Source organism: Tinamus guttatus, unplaced genomic scaffold (genome assembly GCF_059628265.1).
Source record: "Tinamus guttatus ecotype Peru unplaced genomic scaffold, ASM5962826v1 Tinamus_guttatus_pri_ptg000629l, whole genome shotgun sequence".
Classification (NCBI taxonomy): Eukaryota; Metazoa; Chordata; class Aves; order Tinamiformes; family Tinamidae; genus Tinamus; species Tinamus guttatus.
This window is the reverse complement of record NW_028289163.1, coordinates 1,881,002-1,899,317: the sequence shown is the minus strand read 5'-3', so window position 1 is coordinate 1,899,317 and position 18,316 is coordinate 1,881,002. Positions and strand designations below refer to the sequence as shown.

General features: G+C 68.3%; 2 protein-coding genes across 2 annotated transcripts; both read right to left on the bottom strand.

Moving 5' to 3' along the window:
- Positions 1–5,271: 5,271 nt before the first annotated feature.
- On the bottom strand, positions 5,272–11,019 carry SF3B4 (splicing factor 3b subunit 4). The gene is made up of 6 exons (XM_088535334.1): positions 10,906–11,019; positions 9,678–9,806; positions 8,879–9,421; positions 7,754–7,948; positions 6,554–6,724; positions 5,272–5,494 (listed from the first exon to the last, which is right to left on the bottom strand). Exons 1-6 carry the CDS (start codon positions 10,937–10,939, stop codon positions 5,310–5,312), a joined length of 1,257 nt encoding a protein of 418 aa, XP_088391460.1. The 5' UTR covers positions 10,940–11,019; the 3' UTR covers positions 5,272–5,309.
- Positions 11,020–12,048: 1,029 nt separating this feature from the next.
- On the bottom strand, positions 12,049–17,636 carry MTMR11 (myotubularin related protein 11). Its single transcript, XM_088535491.1, is given in 17 exon segments — positions 12,049–12,167; positions 12,964–13,286; positions 14,120–14,212; positions 14,215–14,350; positions 14,420–14,590; positions 14,658–14,830; positions 14,906–14,976; positions 15,052–15,118; positions 15,200–15,321; positions 15,409–15,497; positions 15,581–15,668; positions 15,899–16,059; positions 16,163–16,219; positions 16,292–16,434; positions 16,513–16,585; positions 17,382–17,497; positions 17,594–17,636. Coding segments are annotated over 17 exon segments (2,025 nt in total). The 3' UTR covers positions 12,049–12,068.
- Positions 17,637–18,316: the final 680 nt, after the last annotated feature.

Here is an 18,316-nt window from a genome sequence, read left to right as displayed (position 1 = left end):
GTGAGTGACCGTGACTGCCCCATGGACTGTCCTTCAAGGAAGGGAAATGCGTCTTGATGAGCGCCGGAGGCTCCAATCTCCGGGTAGCATCTTCCAGCTCCCCCCTCGAGCAGGCTGGGATCTTGGGAAGGGACCAGGGCATCCTGCCATCCCACTGCCCCCAACCCACGGAGCCGCTTCCCAGGGAGGAGTTGCACACCAGAGCCAGCAGAGGCACCGCAGCTCATGACATGGATGGACCAGCAGACGCCAAAGAGCAGATCCTGAACACACCTCGGGAGCGGTGAATGCAACCCCCTTTCCCCAATCTCCCTGCAGAAAATCTATTTGTTGGCTGAAAAAGGGACACGGCCATCACTGTCCCCCTCCATCCGCTGGGAGCAGGGACAGGGCTCGGCAGCGAGTTAAAATTAGCCCTTCGGATACAGCCGAGGCCGCAGCGGCAGCGCTGCTGCTCAGGCACACGGGGCAGGTTTTGGCTCCGTGCCCGGTGCCGGGGACCCCGTGTCCCCCAGCACGCGCCCGTCCATCCGTCTGTCCATCTGTCTCCCTCACTGCAGCGGGTCGGACACAGCCGATTCCTGAATGAACCCGAGCGGAGCCGCGTCAAGGAACCGACGCAACCGCTGCCGTCTCCTGCCAGCGCTTCCCTCCTCCGCGGAAAACCCGGAGGCAGCCGAGGCTCCGGGAAGGAGCTGAGCCAGGGCCTGCACCCCCCGACAAGGTCATGGTGCTGCAGCCGGGGCTCCGGCTCGCTGCGGCGCTTCCCGCTGCGGCCGTGTCTGAGGGAGCGATCCCGCTTCCCGTGATGCATCCGCATGGTGGGAGAGGAGAGGAGGAAAGAGGGGTCCGGAGCGCTGCGGGGGAGAGGGGCTGCGGTGCTCAGAGCAAGGTCACGGCTTGGCGAGGCCGAGCCTCCGCGCAGCGATTCCTGCACCGGGGCTTTCATCTTGTGAGGAAGCCAAAAAAAGGGAAAACAGCCCCAAAAATAGATAGCCCCGCAGGCAGGCGCCCCGGTGCCGCGCGGACGCTGCCCTGGGGCAAGACCAGCCAAGGTTACTGGGCTCTGTCCCCCCCCCGGTTCCGAGCCCCCCAACATCCTCGCACCTCGGCACCCCCCTGCACGGCCACTCCGCAGCCCCCGGCAAGGGGGGGGCAGAGTTTTAAAGCCCCCCCGCCATTCCCAAGGTCATCTGCTGCCCCCCATCCTGTTCCTTGCTGCTGGGCTGCAGTGCTCCCCGAAACCCCCCCGGCTAAAAAGCCATCCCCCCCCACCGCCATCCACGGATGAGGCATCTCCAGCAGCAGAGATCCCTGATCCGTGCGAGGCAGCCGGGTGGGAGCGATGTCGGGAGGCTGGAACCCGTGTGGCTGCCGCTGGCGAGGAAGGAAGGGGGAAAAAAAAAAAAGACGGAGCCAAGCAAAAGGCAAGGATTTTCAGGACAAAATGGCCACACCGGGTGGAAAGGGAAAAGCCTCGTCCCTCATCCGTCAGCTTCGCAGGATGCTAATGAAAGCAGCAGGGAGAGGAGAGGGGGGATCCGCCGTCCCGAAGCACCCGCCGCGCTCCCTTACCTGCCCCGGCCCTCGCCCGCTCCGGCCTTGGCGCGGGCGCCGAGGATGCTCCGGCAGGGATACGGGCAGGAAATAGCTCGCGGGTACCAGAGCCGGCGCTAGCGCCGCAGCCTCCGCCGCGCGCTGGGAGAGTCCATTGCAGCAGCCGGGCGAAGGGAGGCGGCGGGAGGGCCGTGCGACAGCGGCGAGGGGGGGACGGGGCGGCCGCCGCGGATCCGGGGGGTTCCCAAGGAAAGACGCCCCCCGCTTCCCCCTCCTCGGCTGCTCGTGCCCGCGGGGAGGCTCCTGCCGGGCTTCCCGTGCGGCGGATGCTTCCCTAGGGAAGGAGGGCAGCAACCGTGGGGTTGGGGGGGCAGTTTGGATGCGGTGGCCCCCCCGTCTCGTTACTGTTGCTGAGCCCGATGGCCCTCGTGTTTTTTGGGGGGGCTGCAGCAGGGAGGCAAGTTGGGCTACGGGCTGGTTGGCCCCGGCCCTGGCCAAGCCTCTGGGCTGGGGGCCAAGGCGCCCGGAGGCGGCTGCGCTGGATCCTGCGGGAATCGGGGCTGGAATGGGAGTGGGAAAAGCTGCATCCTCGGAGGGGCTCGGAGGTGCCTGGCCAAGCCCCCACACGGGGGGTCCTGCTTCGGCCCCCCGTGCTGCCTTCTAGCCCTGCCGGGGAGCCCATTCCAGCAAGAAAAGGAGGCAGGAGGGGCTGGAAAGGGAAGATTCCCGGGAGAAGGGTCCCGAGGGGTGCCCCATGCAATGAGCTGGGCCGGGCTCAGGCGCCAGGACGCCCCATCCCTTTGTGGGATGAGGGGGAGCAGAGGCACCTACATGGCTCAAACCTGGGATAAGGACGGGAAAGGGGTGACCGGGTGCATGGATGACGCTGCAGAACATTGGGCCCCAGATTGCCCCATTGGGGCAAATGATGGGAGCAGCCCCAGGAAAGAGCAAGGAGCGGGGAATTTGCGGAAGAGCTGAGCCCTGTTGGAAATAAACCCTAAAAGGGGGCACGGAGCCGAAAACACCCCCATTCCCACTCCGAAAATCCCCCTTTTCATGCAGTGGCGACTCCGGGGCCAGAGGGCTCCCGGGAAGCGACGCGCTCCGGGCCCAGGCGCCACTCGGAGCCTCATTGGCCCCGGCCGGGCTGGCGAGCGCCGCTTGCCCGGGGCTCGTGACTCATGTGGCAGCGCCAGCCCCCGCGTCCCCGTGTCCCCGCGGGCCCCGCGCGTGCGAGCGGAGCCAAACGCGACGTGGCAGGGACAGGGCACAGGAAGCGCCCGCGGCTCCGTGCCGGCATCCCCATCCCTACACCCCAATCCCGGGCAGCCGGAGCCCCGTATTCCCCTCCGCCGGCCGCCTGCGGGAGAGGGGCGGGAGGAATCAGTGGTGGCCGCTCGGCTATTCCAAGGGCATCGGAGCTTGGCCGCATGCAGCAGCTTTTCCCAGTCCGTGGAATTAAACCCACGGAGGGCACTGAAGCCCCCCGGCTCCGGCGGTCCCGGGAGCCGGCAGCTCGGAGGGAAGCGGGTTCGGGGAAGCGGATGGAGATGCCGGGATCAGAGCGGTGCAGGTGCCAGCGGCCCCTTCCCACCGCCCCCGCGAGCTCCGGGCTGCTCCAAGCCGGCACAGTCCATCCCAGCCTCCCACCACTGCGGAAGGAGGGATTCAGGAGGGATTTGGACCCCTCTTCCTTGGCTGCCTGCTCCTACGCTCCTTTCCATAGGGAAAAGGGCCGCGCGAGCTCCCAAGGGCGCCTGGCCGGAGAACCAGCCTGCAGGGAGCGAGATGCCGCGTCCAGGGCTCGTTCTGCCCTTGAGCAGCCATTCGCCTCCCGGCAGGATTATTCCCGCTTGGAGGTCTCCTCTCGCTGCAGCTATTGGGGACGGCGGAAGGGACCGTTTGGTCACCCGAACCTCAGTGCCAAGATGTGTCTCGGTGCTCCCCAAGCCTCCGCCGCTGGCGCCGCTCTGAGCCCAGCGCTGCCGCGGGTTCACTCGGCTCTGCTGCCCTCGGGAGCCTTTCCCGGTCCTTCCCAGCGCACCCGGAGTGTCACCGCTCGCCCCCGTGCCCAGCAGGACCCCGGTGCCCCTTCCAGCACCAACACGAGGGAGGTTGGAGCACGCGCTCACCTGGCAGCTCCTGGGAAAACCCGGTGCCAAGCAGGGTCCCGCGCAGCCCGGCCGACGAGCAGACGTGATTTGGTGCTAATTTACACTGGGGTTGGGTTTTCCGCTCCCTTCCCAGCTCTGCTCCTTGAAGCAGCATCTGGGGAGCTGCTCCTCCTCCTCCTGGCACCGCTGGAGGAGCCGGAGTCGGGCAGGGCAGGGACTTCCCCGCCGGGATGCTAGGAGGGACTCAGCATTCCGGCCTTGGGAAGGACACACAGCGCCACAGCTCCAGGCTGGGGCTGCTCCAGCAGGAGTTGCAGAGAACATTCCCGGGAGCAAGGCCGAGTTGATGCAATCATTCCGGGCTCCGGAGCAGCCCAGCGAAACCACGGGAGCATCCAGGCTCCTCGACCCCAGCAGCAGCTCCTGGAAGCTGTTTGCAACACACCGAGTCCCAAATCTCTGCTATCGCAACGCCAATCGGCAGCGGTTAGTGCCAACGATAGCCCAAATATTGCTTTTATTACAGCCTTTAAGTCTAATTAGGCACTGGCTGCTGCAAGCAGGGAGCCTTTCTAGGTTCTGGCTTGCAGACTCGTGTGCTCAGCACCAGCGCGGGGCACGTGGAGCTGCTGCATCAGCCACATTATTTCCTGGAGCAGCCTTGGAATCTCTACGGCTCTCCCAGGCACTTACCAGGCAGCCCTACGGCGACCAAGGGGAAGATGCGACACCTTTTTCCTTCCTCCGGTCCCCAGGGAAAAAGGCACTGGAGCTAAAGGTCAGTTTTTGCTGAGGGAAATTAGAGCAAAATGGAAACAAGACAGGAAAAACAGAGCCTGAAAATAAGGTGAGCAGAGCACCCAAGAGGAACAGAGGGAAAAGCTTGCTCGGATACAGCACTGTGCTAGCCCCAGGTCTCTGCAGATACACGGGTTCTTCCATGAGGCCACAAACCACAGCTCTGGGATGGCAGGCACCTGGAAGCACTCGGAATTTCTGCTTTTATAGCCCCGGAACTTAATGTGTTCAAAGCAGCCCCTCTCAACGGCTCCTCCCTGCAAGGCCCCCTCCCCAGTTACCAGTTTCGCCAGCGTGAAGGTCCTGAATTCATTGGGAAAGGCAGGACGGGGCTGGGAACGGCCCAGGGAAGCACGGAGACAACACGTGGGCCCGACCTGCCTCCTCAGAGCTGCTCCTCTTCCTCCTCCTCTAGCGGGGCCCGGTGACCCGAACGCCGCTGCCTCTCGGTTACCGATACCCGTGCGGTGAACGGCCCCGGGGAAGGTGCCACCGGCATCGGATCGGCGCTGGGATCACAAACAGGCACCACAAACATCGTCCCGGTCGCAGGGGAAGGACCCCCCTTTCTAAAATGCTTTATTTGTAAGCAGCTGATCACTGCTTTACATAGAAAAAAAAAACTACTAAAATCACCTTGAAAAAACAAAACAAAAATCTTCCAGGTCACAGATAAAGGGAAGGAAGGGGGGGAAATTTATCAAAATGAAAGCTGTAAAAAGAAACGGGTGAAAAAACAGGGAGAAGAAGAGAAAGGAGAGGGAGGGGTGACGGGGATGGACCCAAACGCGCCCCGGGGGGGCCCCCGGGCGCAGGGGGGTGTCACCAGCGTCGCGCTCAGGGCAGGGGGCCCCGGAGCGGCCCGCGGGGGGGGACCCCGGGGGGCCGCTGCGCCGGCCGGGGGGGCAGCGGGACCCTCTGGTAGCCGTAGGGCGGCGGGCGGGGGGGCCCGTTGTAGCCGTGGGGCGGCATGAGCGGCGGGGGGCCCCGCATGCCGTGGTGGGGCATGGGCCCGGGGTGACCTGCGGGGACAGAGCACGCGCGTGAGCGCCGCGGCGCGGGCAGCGGAACGGCAACGAGAGCCCCGGGACTGCGCGGGGACCCCCGAGCGGCCACCCCGGAGCCGCACGGGGACCCCGGAGCGGCCACCCCGGAGCCTGGGGACACCCCGGGGCCACACGGGGACCTCGGAGCGGCCACCCTGGAGCCGCACGGGGACCCCGGAGCGGCCACCCCGGAGTCGCATGGGGACCCCGGAGCGGCCACCCCGGAGCCCAGGGACACCCCGGAGCCGCGCGGGGACCCCGGAGCAGCCGCCCTGGAGCCCGGGGTCGTACAGGGACCCCGGAGCGGCCACCCCGGAGCCCGGGGCCACCCCGGAGCAGCCACCCAGAGCCACACGGGGACCCTGGAGTGGCCGCCCCGGAGCCCGGGGACACCCCGGGGCCACACGAGGACCCCGGAGTGGCCACCCCGGAGCCTGGGGTTGTACGGGGACCCCGGAGCACCCGCCCCAGAGCCCGGGGCCATGCCGGAGTAGCCACCCAGAGCCACATGGGGACCCTGGAGCAGCCACCCCGGAGCCCGGGGCCACCCTGGAGCCACACGGGGAGCCCGGAGCAGCTGCCCTGGAGCCACACGGGGACCCCGGAGAGGCCCCTGAGCACCTTTGGGCACATCCCATCTGGTCCCAGGGAGCTCCCCGGGCCCGGGCTGGGACTGTCCCCAGCGCGGGGACGAGGGCAGCGCCGCCCGGGGGGGTCCCACCAAGCCGCCTCTCCCACGTCCCCTCGAGCCAGGCAGGCGGTGGCACCCGGGGACAAGGCCATTCCGCGTGTCCCCTCCGCCCGCAGGACCCGCCACCCCCAGGGGACCCTGCTCGGCCGCTGCCGGCTCTTGTTCAAGGCACCTCCCCATGGGGAGGCTGCGGCGTCACCTTCTTGTCCCCGTCACCTTCTTGTCCCCACATGGAGCCGGGGAAGAGGGAAGGTGGCGGGAGATGGAGGAAGGGCTTAACTCCAAAATGAACCCCCAAAGCGCTCCAAAAAGCGCACGCTCCAAGGGAAGGAGCACCCGCTTACCCATGGGCGAGCCGAAGTGGGGCCCTCGCGGCGGCATTCCCATGGGAGGCGGTCCGGGATGCGGCATGCCGGGCGGCGGGCGCGGAGGGGGCTGCCCCCCGGAGCCAGGCGGTCCCGGGTGGTGCTGGCCCATGCCGGGCGGCCCGTGGTGCACTTGCATGGGGGGCATCCCTGTGGGAAGAGCGGATCAGCGACACCGAGGGCGGCTCCGGCAGGGAAAACTGCGGGAACCGCCCGCCGCTTCTTCCTGCGGCAGGAGGCTGGGAAAGAGGGGGAAAAATCCCAGACAGCAAACACGGGACCTGGGAGAATCCTCCAAGATCTCGGGGAAGAGTGAGCAACCTTTGGAGCACACAGGTTGGAGCGAGGACCCCAGGGGTCCCTCCCAACCCACATCTCCCCCCTTCGTTCTGTCCCTTTCACAAACAGCCTCTTTCCTAAGGGGAAGCCTCTCAGGGCAGGTGCTGGGAAGCACTCGGAGGCTTCCCCGTGGAATTGGCTTCTCCAAAGGCAGCCCGAGATCAGGGAGAGCAGCAGCCACTTGGTCACCCACTGGTGGCATCGCGAGCGCCCCGGCTCCTTTCAGAGCCGGGCAGGATTAAAAATACCTATGTGTGTCAAACAGGAGGCTTTTTTTTTTTCCTGAATTAATGCAAATTTCACTTCATTTTTGAATTTGGAATCACAGTCTAGACGTATACACTGCTTGTTCTGCAGTACTACAGGGCCAAAAAGGGAAAGAAATCAAAGAAACATTTTGTTCTCGTGTCTCGATTTAGCTCCTGCTTAGCAGAGCTGCAGAGTGTGCTAAGAAGGTTCACACTTAACATATTAATTTACACCAGAGAAAAATGAGTGATTGGAGGCTCATTCTCATCCTTGCAGTGCTCTGGAGACCCAAAAATTGGGTGCTGAGACTGCGCTGGTCTTCCCATGGCCTCCCCTGCTAAGAGGGAAATGTCCCGACCCGCCTGGTGCCTCTCCCGAGGGTGCTCCAAAGCGGCAGCGCCCGGATGCTCCGCGGGGCCTGGCTCCAGGCGGATTTGTGCCCATTGGAGAACATCCAGGAGGGAATCCCAGCAGGCAGCCGCTGCCCCGCGTGCGATCCTGCACTCAGTACCTCGCATGAGTCCAGATTTCCTCCCCGTTTCCCAGAGGGAGGAAGCAGGGAAGAAGCAGGAGGTTGTCCCGGCTGCTTACCTGGATGGTGCATCCCGCCCGGCGGGAAGGGGTGCGGGTGCGGGGGGTGCCCCCCGCCGGGGGCGGCCCCGGTCGGTGGCCCGGGGGCACCGGCACCGGGCGGCATCGGCGGGGGCGGCATGGCCGGCGGCAGCCCGGGGGGCAGCGCGCCCGGAGGCGGCACCGGCGGCGGGAAGGAGCCGGGGGGCGGCAGACCTGCAAGAGAGACACACGGGAGTCGGGCAGGGAGCAGAGAAACCACCCCCAGAACGGGAGCAGCTTCCCGGGGAAAGGCAGGGAAAACAAGGAGACCAAGGGAGCATCTCTAGCAGGTCCAGGGAGGGGATCCTGCCCCTCTGCTCAGCCCTGCTGAGGCCACATCTGCAGGATTGTGTCCAGTTCTGGGCTCCACAGGACAAGAGGGATGTGGAGCTGCTGGAGAGAGGCCAGCGCAGGGCTCCGAGGATGAGGAGGGGCCTGGAACATCTGCCCTGTGAGGAGAGGCTGAGGGAGCTGGGCCTGTTCAGCTGGAGAAGAGAAGGCTGAGAGGGGACCTGAGCAGTGTCTAGAAGTACCTCAAGGGAGGCCGTGAGGAGGATGGGGCGGCCTCTTTGCACTGGTGGCCACCGACACAACTAGAGGAAACGGCCCCAAACGGAAGCACCAAAAGTTCCACAGGAACTTCAGGAAAAATCCCTTCCCAGTGAGGGTGCCAGAGCCCTGGAACAGGCTGCCCAGAGAGGTTGTGGAGTCTCCTTCTCTGGAGATCTTCAAACCCGCTTGGCCGCAGCCCTGTGCCACGTGCTCTAGGTGACCCTGCGTGTGCAGGGGGCTGCACTGGATGATCCCTAGAGCTCCCTTCCAACCTTCAGCATTCCATGATTCTAAGAGGCGGGAGCACAGCCCTGGAATGCTGTCACCAGGCATGGCGGGAGCCTCCACCCCAGGGGAGGACGGTTCCCTGGGGCTCCTGGTGATTTAGGCAGCTCGCCGAGGACTTCCCACCATCTCACCAGGAAGCACCAGGCAACGCCAGCACGCGGAGCCTCCAAACGCGCCGCCCGGCAGCGCGGCACCACGGGGCCCAGGCGTCCTGCTGCCACCCACGAGGGAGCAGCCCCCAGGCACCCCCGGCCAGGTACCCACCAGGAGGGGTGACACCGGGGCCCAGGGCCGTGACCACGGGCGTCGGGATGGAGGGTGGCGGAGGAGCGTCGGCGAAGAGCTGGTGGGGCCGGTCGGCCTGCGAGAGCGGGTTCTGCGCGGCCAGCAGGCGCTCGGCGGCCGAGCCGTGCCGCTCGCCCTTGGAGTCCTTCTTGAAGGCGTAGGACACGGTGATGGGCCTGTTGCAGAGGTACTGCCCGTTCATGGCCTCGATGGCGGCGTCGGAGGCGTCGAAGCTGGCGAAGTTGATGAAGGCGTAGCCCTTGGAGTTGCCCGTGTCGGGGTCCCGCATGATCTTGGGCGTCTGCAGGATGACGCCGAAGGCGCTGAACGTGTCGTAGAGCAGCTTCTCGTCGATCTCGGGGTCCAGGTTGCCGATGAAGATGTTGGCGCCCACGTCCAGGTTCTTGTTGTGGGCGGAGGCCTTGTTCACCCGGATGGGCTTCCCGTACAGCTTGATCATGTTCATGATCTTAATGGCGTAGTCGGCGTCCTCCTCGCTGAGGAACTCCACGAAGCCGTAGCCTGAAACGAGCCCCATTTGCAACGGAGCCCCCCGGGTTCCCGGATCCATCCCAAGGACACATGGGCCATTGGGATGGACACACGGCCCGTGGGATGGACACATGGCTCCCATGGGACGGACACACAGCCCCATGGGATGGTCACGCAGTTCTTGGCCCAAACACCATCCTCACCCTTCCTCCCGCAATAACCCCCATCCCATCACCCCCCTTTCCACTATGGGGACACATCTGGGGAGGGAAGGTCCCCGACCCACCTTGGTGCTGGCCCGTGACCCGGTCCTTGGGCATGTGCGTGTTGACCACGGGCCCGGCCTGCAGGAAGAGCTCCCACAGCAGCGGCTCGCTGACCTTCTCGTCCAGGCCGCCCACGTACACGGTGGCATCTGGCGCGGGGGACAGAGAAAGGCCCCGTTGGGGACGTGCCCAGGAAGGCGGCTCTCCGGCGCTGCCGGATCAGCCCCTCATTCCCGAGGGATCTCGGGCTCCCGCAGCGGTGTCCCCCGAGCAGACTCAGCTCGGGAGCGTCTCCGGCACCTCCTGCCCACCCTCAATCGTTGCTTGGGCCACAGCCCGGCCCCTGCACGGTCGGATGCTTGGGAGCAAACGGGAAGCTCCTGTCGTGCACGGGTGGCAAATGGGATCATGGAACCCTCTGGCGAACCTGGGAATGACCCATGGGACCGGGTGCCCGGACGCTCCCCCACCTCGTTGTGGGGCAAGGGCTGCTCCACAGAGCCCCCCGCGTCCCGAGGGCCCCCAAGGAACCTGTCTCTATAGAGCTTCCGATATCCTTGGGGAGCAGAACTTCCTCCGGCCCCAGGGAGCCCCCCACACCCCCACAGGGCTCAGGACGCCCAGAGAATCTTCCTCATGACGCCAGAGCAGGGGGAGAAACCCCACAGAGTCCCCCGCCAGGTCCCAAGAGGACCCAAGATCCCCTATGGAGACCCCCAAAGCGCCCAGAGGGGCTCAGGACCCTAAGGGAAGCTCCCCCCACAGCTCCAGGGGGTGCAGAGCCTCCCTACAGAGCCCCAAAATCCCACAGGGAACTTGGGCCCCCCTCTAGGACTCCCCCAAAGGGGACCTGGGCCCCCCTCTAGAGTCCCCCATGCCCAGAGGGGACCTGGGCCCCCCTATAGGACCTCCCCAATCCTTAAAAGGGACCCGGGCTCCCCTATAGGACCCCCCATTCGCAGAGGGGACCTGGGTCCCCCTATAGGACCTCCCCAATCCTCAAAGAGAACCTGGAACCCCCCTCTAGAGCCCTCCATTCCCGGAGGGGACCTGGGCCCCCCCATAAGACCCCCGCCCCAATCCTCAAAGGGGACCTGGGCCCCCCTCTAGAGCCCCCCACCACGTCCGCGAGGCCCGGGCTCCCACAGGCCCCGCACGCGTCGGGAAGCGGCGGCCCCGCCACGAGCCCCTCGCGGCCCGGCCCGGCCCCGGGAGCCCCGGGAGGCCGCGGGCGGCGGCCGCGCTCACCCTGGTTCCGCTCCGAGATGGGCCCGGCCGCCATGGCGCCCCGCTGCCCGCGCCTCGCGCCCTGACGTCAGCGCGCACGCGCAGGAAATGGCGTCGGCGACGGAGCGGGCCGAAGGCGCGGCCGCCATGTTGGGTGAGGGCGGCGCCCGGCTGTCGCGAGGGGCGGTGCCGTGTCGCGACATGACGAGATGCTCCCACCATCTCCATGGCGGAAACTTCCGGTGCCCGCGGGTCCCGGCATGGGGGAATCCCAGCCCAGAGGGATCCCGGTGCGGGAGGATCCCTGTGTCAGCTGATCCCACTGCTGGGGGGGAATCCTGGTGTTTGGGCATCCCAGCGCCAGGGAGATCCCATTGTGGGAGGATCCTGATGCTGGCGGGGAGGGATTCCAGTGTAGGGGTATCCCAGCGTCAGGGAATCCCAGCACGGGAAGAATCCCATGGCACGGGGATCCCGGTGCTGGGGGACGGGGAGGAGGAGATAGAGCCCATGTCCCATCCGCTGCAGCACCTCGTCCCAAGCTGGGTCCCTTGGGATGGACACACAGCCCCATGGGACAGACACACGGTTCCCGTGGGATGGACACATGGGCCATTGGGATGGACACACGGCCCATGGGATGGACACATGGTTCCCGTGGGACGGACACACAGCCCCATGGGATGGACACACAAACCATGGGATGGACACACAGTTCCCGTGAGGTGGACACACAGTCCCATGGGACGGACATATGGTTCCCACGGGACAGACACATGGCCCCATGGGATGGACACACAGCCCCATTGGGATGGACACAGCCCCATAGGACGGACACAGCCCCATAGGATGGACACATGGCCCCATGGGACAAACATATGGTTCCCACGGGACAGACACACGGCCCCATGGGATGGACACACGGCCCCATTGGGATGGACACGCGGTTCCCATAGGACAGACACACGGTTCCCGCAAGAGAGACACACAGCCCCATTGGGATTGACATGCAGTTCCCGCAGGACGGACACGCGGTTCCCGTGGGACGGCCACGCGGCTCCCGCGGGACGCACGGACGCCTCGCAGCCCGCGCCCGCTCTGCGCTTTACTGGGCTCTTAAATAAGACCCGTGGGACGCACGGCGACGCGCGGAGCGGGCCGGACCCGCGGGGCCCCCCGTGTCCTCAGCGCGCGGGGCCGCCGGGGCGCAGCGCGCGGAGCCGCTCCTGCAGCAGCCGCAGCTCCTCGGCGAGGCCGGCGGGCGACGGGGCGAAGCGGCCGCGCTGCGGGACACCCCGACAGCCCCTTGCAGCCCCGGGAGCCCCGTGCGAGCCCCGCTCGGCTGGCAGCGCGGCCACCCCCGGCGTCAGCCCGGGGCGCGAGCCCGGCCCTGCCGCAGCCTCCTGCTTGCTCCGTAGGCAGAGCCCAGCCTCAGTTTCCCTCCCTGTTCCAGCCTCCCAGAGCCCTGTTTCCTCCCCGTTCCAGTCCCCTAGAACCCCCGTTCCCTTCCCGTTCCAGTCCCCCGGAGTCCCCATTCCTGCCCCCCCGGAGCCCCGTTTCCCTCCCCATTCCAGCCCCACGGAGCCCCGTTTCTCTCCCCTTTCCAGCCCCACGGAACTCCCGTTCCCTCCCCGTTCCAGCCCCCTAGAACTCCTGTTTCCCTCCCCATTCCAACCCCCCAGAACTCCCGTTCCCTCCCCGTTCCAGCCCCCTGCATCCCCGTTCCCCTCCCCATTCCAGCCCCCCGTAGCCCCGTTTCCCTCCCCATTCCAACCCCCAGAACCCCCGTTTCCCTCCCCATTCCAACCCCCCGGAGCCCCGTTCCCTCCTCATTCCAGCCCCGCGGTGCCCCCATCCCCTCCCCATTCCAACCCCCCAGAACTCCCGTTTCCCTCCCCATTCCAACCCCTTAGAACTCCCGCTTCCCTCCCCGTTCCAACCCCCCAGAACTCCCGTTTCCCTGCCCGTTCCAGCCCCCCGGTGCCCCCATCCCCTCCCCGTTCCAACCCCCCCAGAACTCCCGTTTCCCTCCCCATTCCGGCGGCAGCGGCTCCCGCGCGGCCCCGTCCCGCCCCTCACCTGCCCGTCGGGGCCGGCGCGCAGGTAGCAGCGGTGCCACAGGCGGATGTTGGGGCCGGCGGCGCAGGGCAGCAGCGGCCGCGGGGGCGGCCCGGGGGGCGGCCCGGGGCCCGGGGCCCGTTCGGCCTCCGCGGGGCTGCCCGGGGACCCGCGCGGGAGCCGCTTGGCCGGGGAGCCCCCGCGCCAGGGGAAGGGCTGCGGCTGCGGCCACAGGGAGCCCTTGGCCAGTAGCCACACGGCCCCCGGCGGCTCCGCCTGCGAGAGGGGGCCGGGCGGGGGGAAAGGGGAGTTGGGGAACGGGCCGGGCGGGGGGTTAATGTCCCCTGGGGAGGGGGACACCCGGGCGCTGGGGGGGTGTCCCACAGTGAGACCCCCCTGGCACTGGGAGCCCCGGCAACGTCAGCATGGGGGAACCCTGGGAATTGGGAAAATGGGATTCCCCAGCCCTGGGATCACTTGGAAATGGGATCCGCCTGCACCAGGACCATCCTGTATGGAATGCGCCCCTCGCCAGCATGGGGGAACCCTTGAAATGGGATTCCCCAGCCCTGGGATCACTTGGAAAAGGATCCCCCTGCACCAGGACCCCCCCTGTACTGGGATGCCCCCTTTGCCAGCATGGGGGAACCCTGGGAATGGGATTCCCCAGCCCTGGGATCACTTGGAAAAGGATCCCCCTGCACCAGGACCCGCCCCTGTACTGGGATGCACCCCTCGCCAGCATGGGGGAACCCTGGGAATTGGGAAAATGGGATTCCCCAGCACTGGGACCACTTGGAAATGGGATCCGCCTGCACCAGGACCCCCCCTGTACTGGGATGCCCCCCTCGCCAGCATGGGGGAACCCTGGGAATGGGATTCCCCAGCCCTGGATCACTTGGAAATGGGATCCGCCTGCACCAGGACCATCCTGTACTGGGATGCCCCCCTCACCAGCATGGAGGCTCCCTGGAACTGGGATCCTCCTGGCGCTGGGATCCCCCAGCGCCGGGACCCCTCCACTGCCAGCGCATGGAAATGGGATATCCCTGGCACGGGGACCACTTGGAACTGGGATCCCCCTGCACTGGGACCCCCCTGTACTGGGACCGCCCCTGGTCCCAGGACCCCCCAGCCCCTTCCCAGCTTTGCCGCCCCCAAGCCTATCCCGACTCACGGATACGCCGAGGGGCTGGGGGCCGGGGGGATCCGTGGGGTCCGCGGGGCGCGCAGGGGCCCGCGGGGTTCCGGAATCGGGAGCGCTGCTGCGGCTGTAGCGCAGCCTCCAATCCCATACGGAAAGCGGCCGGCGGCGGCCGGAGGGGGGACCGTCCCGCTGGGCCCCCCCGGGCGCCGCCGGCTCCCGCCAGCCGCTCACGGGAGTGTAGCTCTGCGCGGAGCCGGGCGGCTGCGGGGACGGCGCCGGGTGAGCGGGGCGCGAGGCCGGGCCCAGGCGTCCGGGTCCGCCGCCGCTCACCCGTCCGCTGCGTCCCCGCTGCCACTGGCAGTTGAAGAGGAAGGTGCTGAAGTAGGGGACGAAGCTGCTGTCGTGCAGCGCCAGCAGGTAGCTCTCGGTGAAGCCGAAGCAGCCGGGGAACTGCCGCACCAGCTGCCACGTGCAGTCCAGGAAAAGCAGGAAAACGGGCGCCTGCGGGGCACGGACACACGCGAGTGGCCCCGGATCGTCGCCGCCCGCCGCCCCCGCCGGCGCTCACCTCGTCCCGCGGGCTGGGGCGCCCCAGGCCCAGGCGCCGGGCGAACGGGTGCCCGGCGGCCACCCACTCCCTCTGCACGAGGCTCTGGAAGCCGGGCAGGGTGCGGGCGTGCGGGTCGGCCAGCAGCTGCGCCAGCGAGGCCAGCAGGCAGTTGAAGTCGCGGTCGTGGGGCTCTGGCGGGCGGCGCGGGGGCGTGAGGGCCGCCCGGCGCGGCCGCGGTGCCGCCGCGCGGCGCCCGGGAGCGTCACCTTGCAGCACGACGGAGCAGCGCCTCGCGGCCAGCAGCGACGCCACCTCGCTCGCCTTGCGCACGCAGGCCCTGCCGGCAGCACGGCCGTGCCGGCGGGGCCCAAATCCTGCTGCCGGATTTTCCCCTTTTTTCTCCCCGTCTCACCGCACGTGGTCCAGCCAGCGCGTGCCCTCCAGCGCCGACAGCCACTTGTCATCGGCCACCGGCGAGTCTGCAAGGGCGGAATTGGGGACACGGGTCCGCGGGGGGCGCCGGGCAGCCGCGCGGGCGCCCCCGGCCCCGTGGCGCTCACCGGGCAGGCAGAGCGCCCGCAGCTTCACGTAGGAGAGCTGCAGCTCGGCCAGGCTGGGCAGCTCCCCCGGTGCCACCAGCACGCACTGCCCGTGGCCACCCAGCAGCAGCATCTCCAGGCACCTGCGGGACGGAGCCCGCGAGTGGGCAGGGTCCCCGCGGCGGCACCGGGGACGGGTCCCCCCGGTCGCGTCACCGGGCGCCTCTCACCGCACGTCCTCGCGCTGCGGCTCCGAGGCCGCGTGGAAGCCGGCGCTTCGCAGCAGGTCGCTGCCGCCCGGGTGGTGCCAGCAGAGGCGCTGCCAGGGCAAGACGCGGTGACACCCCCGTCCCCAGCGGTCCCCCCCCCCCCCCCCCACAAGCCGCTCGGGCCCGCGCTCACGGGCACGCGCCGCTCCTCGAAGTGCACGAAGGCCCGTTTGAGATCCTTGTCCAGGAGCCGGCCAGGCACCCACAGGTACCGGGGGAGGCTGTGGGCAGAGGCAGGGACGTGGGGCGGGCGCCCCCCGGCCATGTCCCCCACACCAGGGGCCTTTGTCCTGTGGCCCCATTTCAGCCCCCCAGGAAATCAGGTCATTCCCAGCCTCTCCCTCCCTGCTCGCTGATGGTTTTTATCCCGGGACGGAGCTTCCTCCCCATCCCAGCCCTGATCGTCCCAGCATGGGGGCCCGCGGGGACGCGGTGTCCGGGCGCGCGGTACCTGGTGGCCATGTCGAAGCGCTCGTTGACGGTGCTCACGCGCCAGCCCGCGGCTCCCTGCCGCTTCAGCTCCTTCTCCCAGTCGCGGAGGCTCTCGAAGAGCAGCGTGGGGCCTTCCTCCTCCTCCTCCTCTTCCTCATCTTCCTCCTCCTCCTCCTCTTCCTCCTCCTCCTCCAGCACAGTGTCTGCAGCCCCAGCAGAGCCCGGCTCAGCCCCGGGCAGGACAGGCCCCCCCCTGCATGTCCCCGCTGTCCCCATGTCACTCACCCGTGTGGCCCGGCCAGGCGGCCGCCTCCCGCGCCTGGGCGATGGCCATGGCCACCTGCAGGAGAGGAGCAGGGGGCAGGAATGCCGGAATCACCCCCGAAACACCCCCCTGCCCGCCGGGGCTCACGCGGAAGGCCTGGGGCTGCAGGCCGCTCTCGTGGAAGTGGAAGCGGAGCAGGCGGAAATCCCGGCAGTGAACGGCCAGCTCCTCGGGGATGAACTTGAGGCTGGAGGCGGCCGTCAGCACCTTGGGTTTGGCGAAGCTGCAGGCTGGGGTGGGGGGACACGGCGGCGGTGGGGACGGTGCCCCGCGCGGGCTGAGACCTGCCCAGCTCGTTGCACCTTTACCTGCGACCAGCTTGCGGATGCAGTGCAGGGCCACGTCGTTCTCGCTGTGCAGGAGGGCCCGCGCGCCGGGAGCCTGCGGGGACGCAGGGGGGTGAGAGCCGCCCTGGCCTAACCCGGGATGTGGGACCCGACGGCGGCTCCCCCATGCGGCAAGGGGGATAGTGGGAGAATGGGAATGGGATGGGAGAATGGGCATGGGATGGGGCTGGGGGAGTGGGATGGGATGGGATGGGAGAATGGAGATGGGATGGGGCTGGGGGTGGGATGGGATGGGGATGGGGGAGTGGGATGGGATGGGATGGGCTGGGAGAACTGGGATGGGATGAGAGAACTGGGATGGGATGGGATGGGGGAATGGGAATGGGATGGGGCTGGGGGGGTGGGATGGGATGGGAGAATGGGGATGGGATGGGGATGGGATGGGGATGGGATGGGGCTGGAGGAGTGGGATGGGATGGGAGAATGGGCATGGGATGGGGCTAGGGGTGGGATGGGATGGGGCTGGGGGGGGTGGGATGGGATGGGATGGGGTGGGAGAATGGAGATGGGATGGGGCTGGGGGAGTGGGATAGGATGGGATGGGAGAACTAGGATGGGATGGGATGGGATGGGGGAGTGGGGATGGGATGGGAGAACTGGGATGGGATGGGATGGGATGGGGGTGGGAATAGAATTGGCCTGGCCCGGGGCCAGGATAGGGCCAAGATGGGAACGGGGCTGGGATTGGGGTGGAACCAGGATGGGGTTGGGCCAGGGCCGGGAATGAGGATGAGGAGGGGCTGGGTTCGGGTGGCCCCGGGCTGGGGCAGGAGCCGGGACGCGGGAGGAGGGTGCCCGGGGCCGCGGCCGGTTCCGGGGCCGCCCCTCACCTGGGCGCCGGGCACGAAGGCGACGCGCAGGTTGGTGCAGAACAAGGTGCCGCGCACGGAGCCGCCGCCGCCGCCGCGGAGCCGCCGCGCGGCCGCCTGCGCCAGGACCCGCTCCCCTGCGGCGGCAGCGGCGGCGTCGCCGGGAGCGCCGGGACCGGCGCCCGGGACCCCCGCCCGGGCCCCCCAGCGCCGCCCCGGCGCCCCCGCCGTACCGGGCAGCCCGCGGGAGGCCGCTCCGCTCCGCGCCGCGCTCATTCCGCCGCCCTTTGGCCCGCCGGGCTGGGCGGCGGCGCCGGTACCGTAACCCCTTCGCCGCCGTCCCCGGGGCCGCGGGGCGGAGCGGAGCCCGGAGCGGGGGCGGCCCCAGCGCGGGCTGCGCCCGGGAAGGGCCGCGCGGCCCCGCCGGGGGACACGGAGGGGGGACACGCAGCGCCGGGCACCCCCGGGGGCACCGGGCACCCCCCGGCTGGGTGAACCGGGCACCGGGGAGGGCAAAGAGCCGCCGGGCCCCGCTCCGTGCCCGGGTTTCCCAATCCCGGCGGGGGCCGCCGGACTCCTGGGCCCCCAGCGCGGCCTCCGCTGCAGCCTCGCTCTGCCCCGCGGCCTCCCGCAGGGTGTCCCCGGGTTTCGGGTCCCCATCCAGGCGGAGGCCGCGCTGGCGCGGAGCCGCCGTGACTCACGGCCGAGGCATCGACGCCTCCTCCCCGGCCCGGAAAAAGCGGCGCCGAGGCCAAACCGGGCGGCTCCGGCCTCCCCGCCCTGCAGAGGGGCCCAGGAGTCCGGCGCACCCGGCGCGGCAGGTGGATGGCGGCACCGCGACCCCAGAAAGAGCATCCACCCCCCAAAAAATGAGGCCGTGCAGAAGAACCGGTGCCCCCCGGGCTGGAAGCGGGGCCTGGAACGGGGGGAAAATCCCAGTCTGGAAAGGAGGGATT

Bases quoted from the DNA above. Each gene is read 5' to 3' on its own strand.
- SF3B4 (XM_088535334.1), bottom strand. From the start codon at position 10,939: ATGGCGGCCGGGCCCATCTCGGAGCGGAACCAGG. The intron at 9,807-10,905 runs GTGAGCGCGGCC...CCCCCGCGCCAG, and splicing joins CATCTCGGAGCGGAACCAGG to ATGCCACCGTGTACGTGGGC. The intron at 7,949-8,878 runs GTGGGTACCTGG...TCTCTCTTGCAG, and splicing joins CCCCGGTGTCACCCCTCCTG to GTCTGCCGCCCCCCGGCTCC.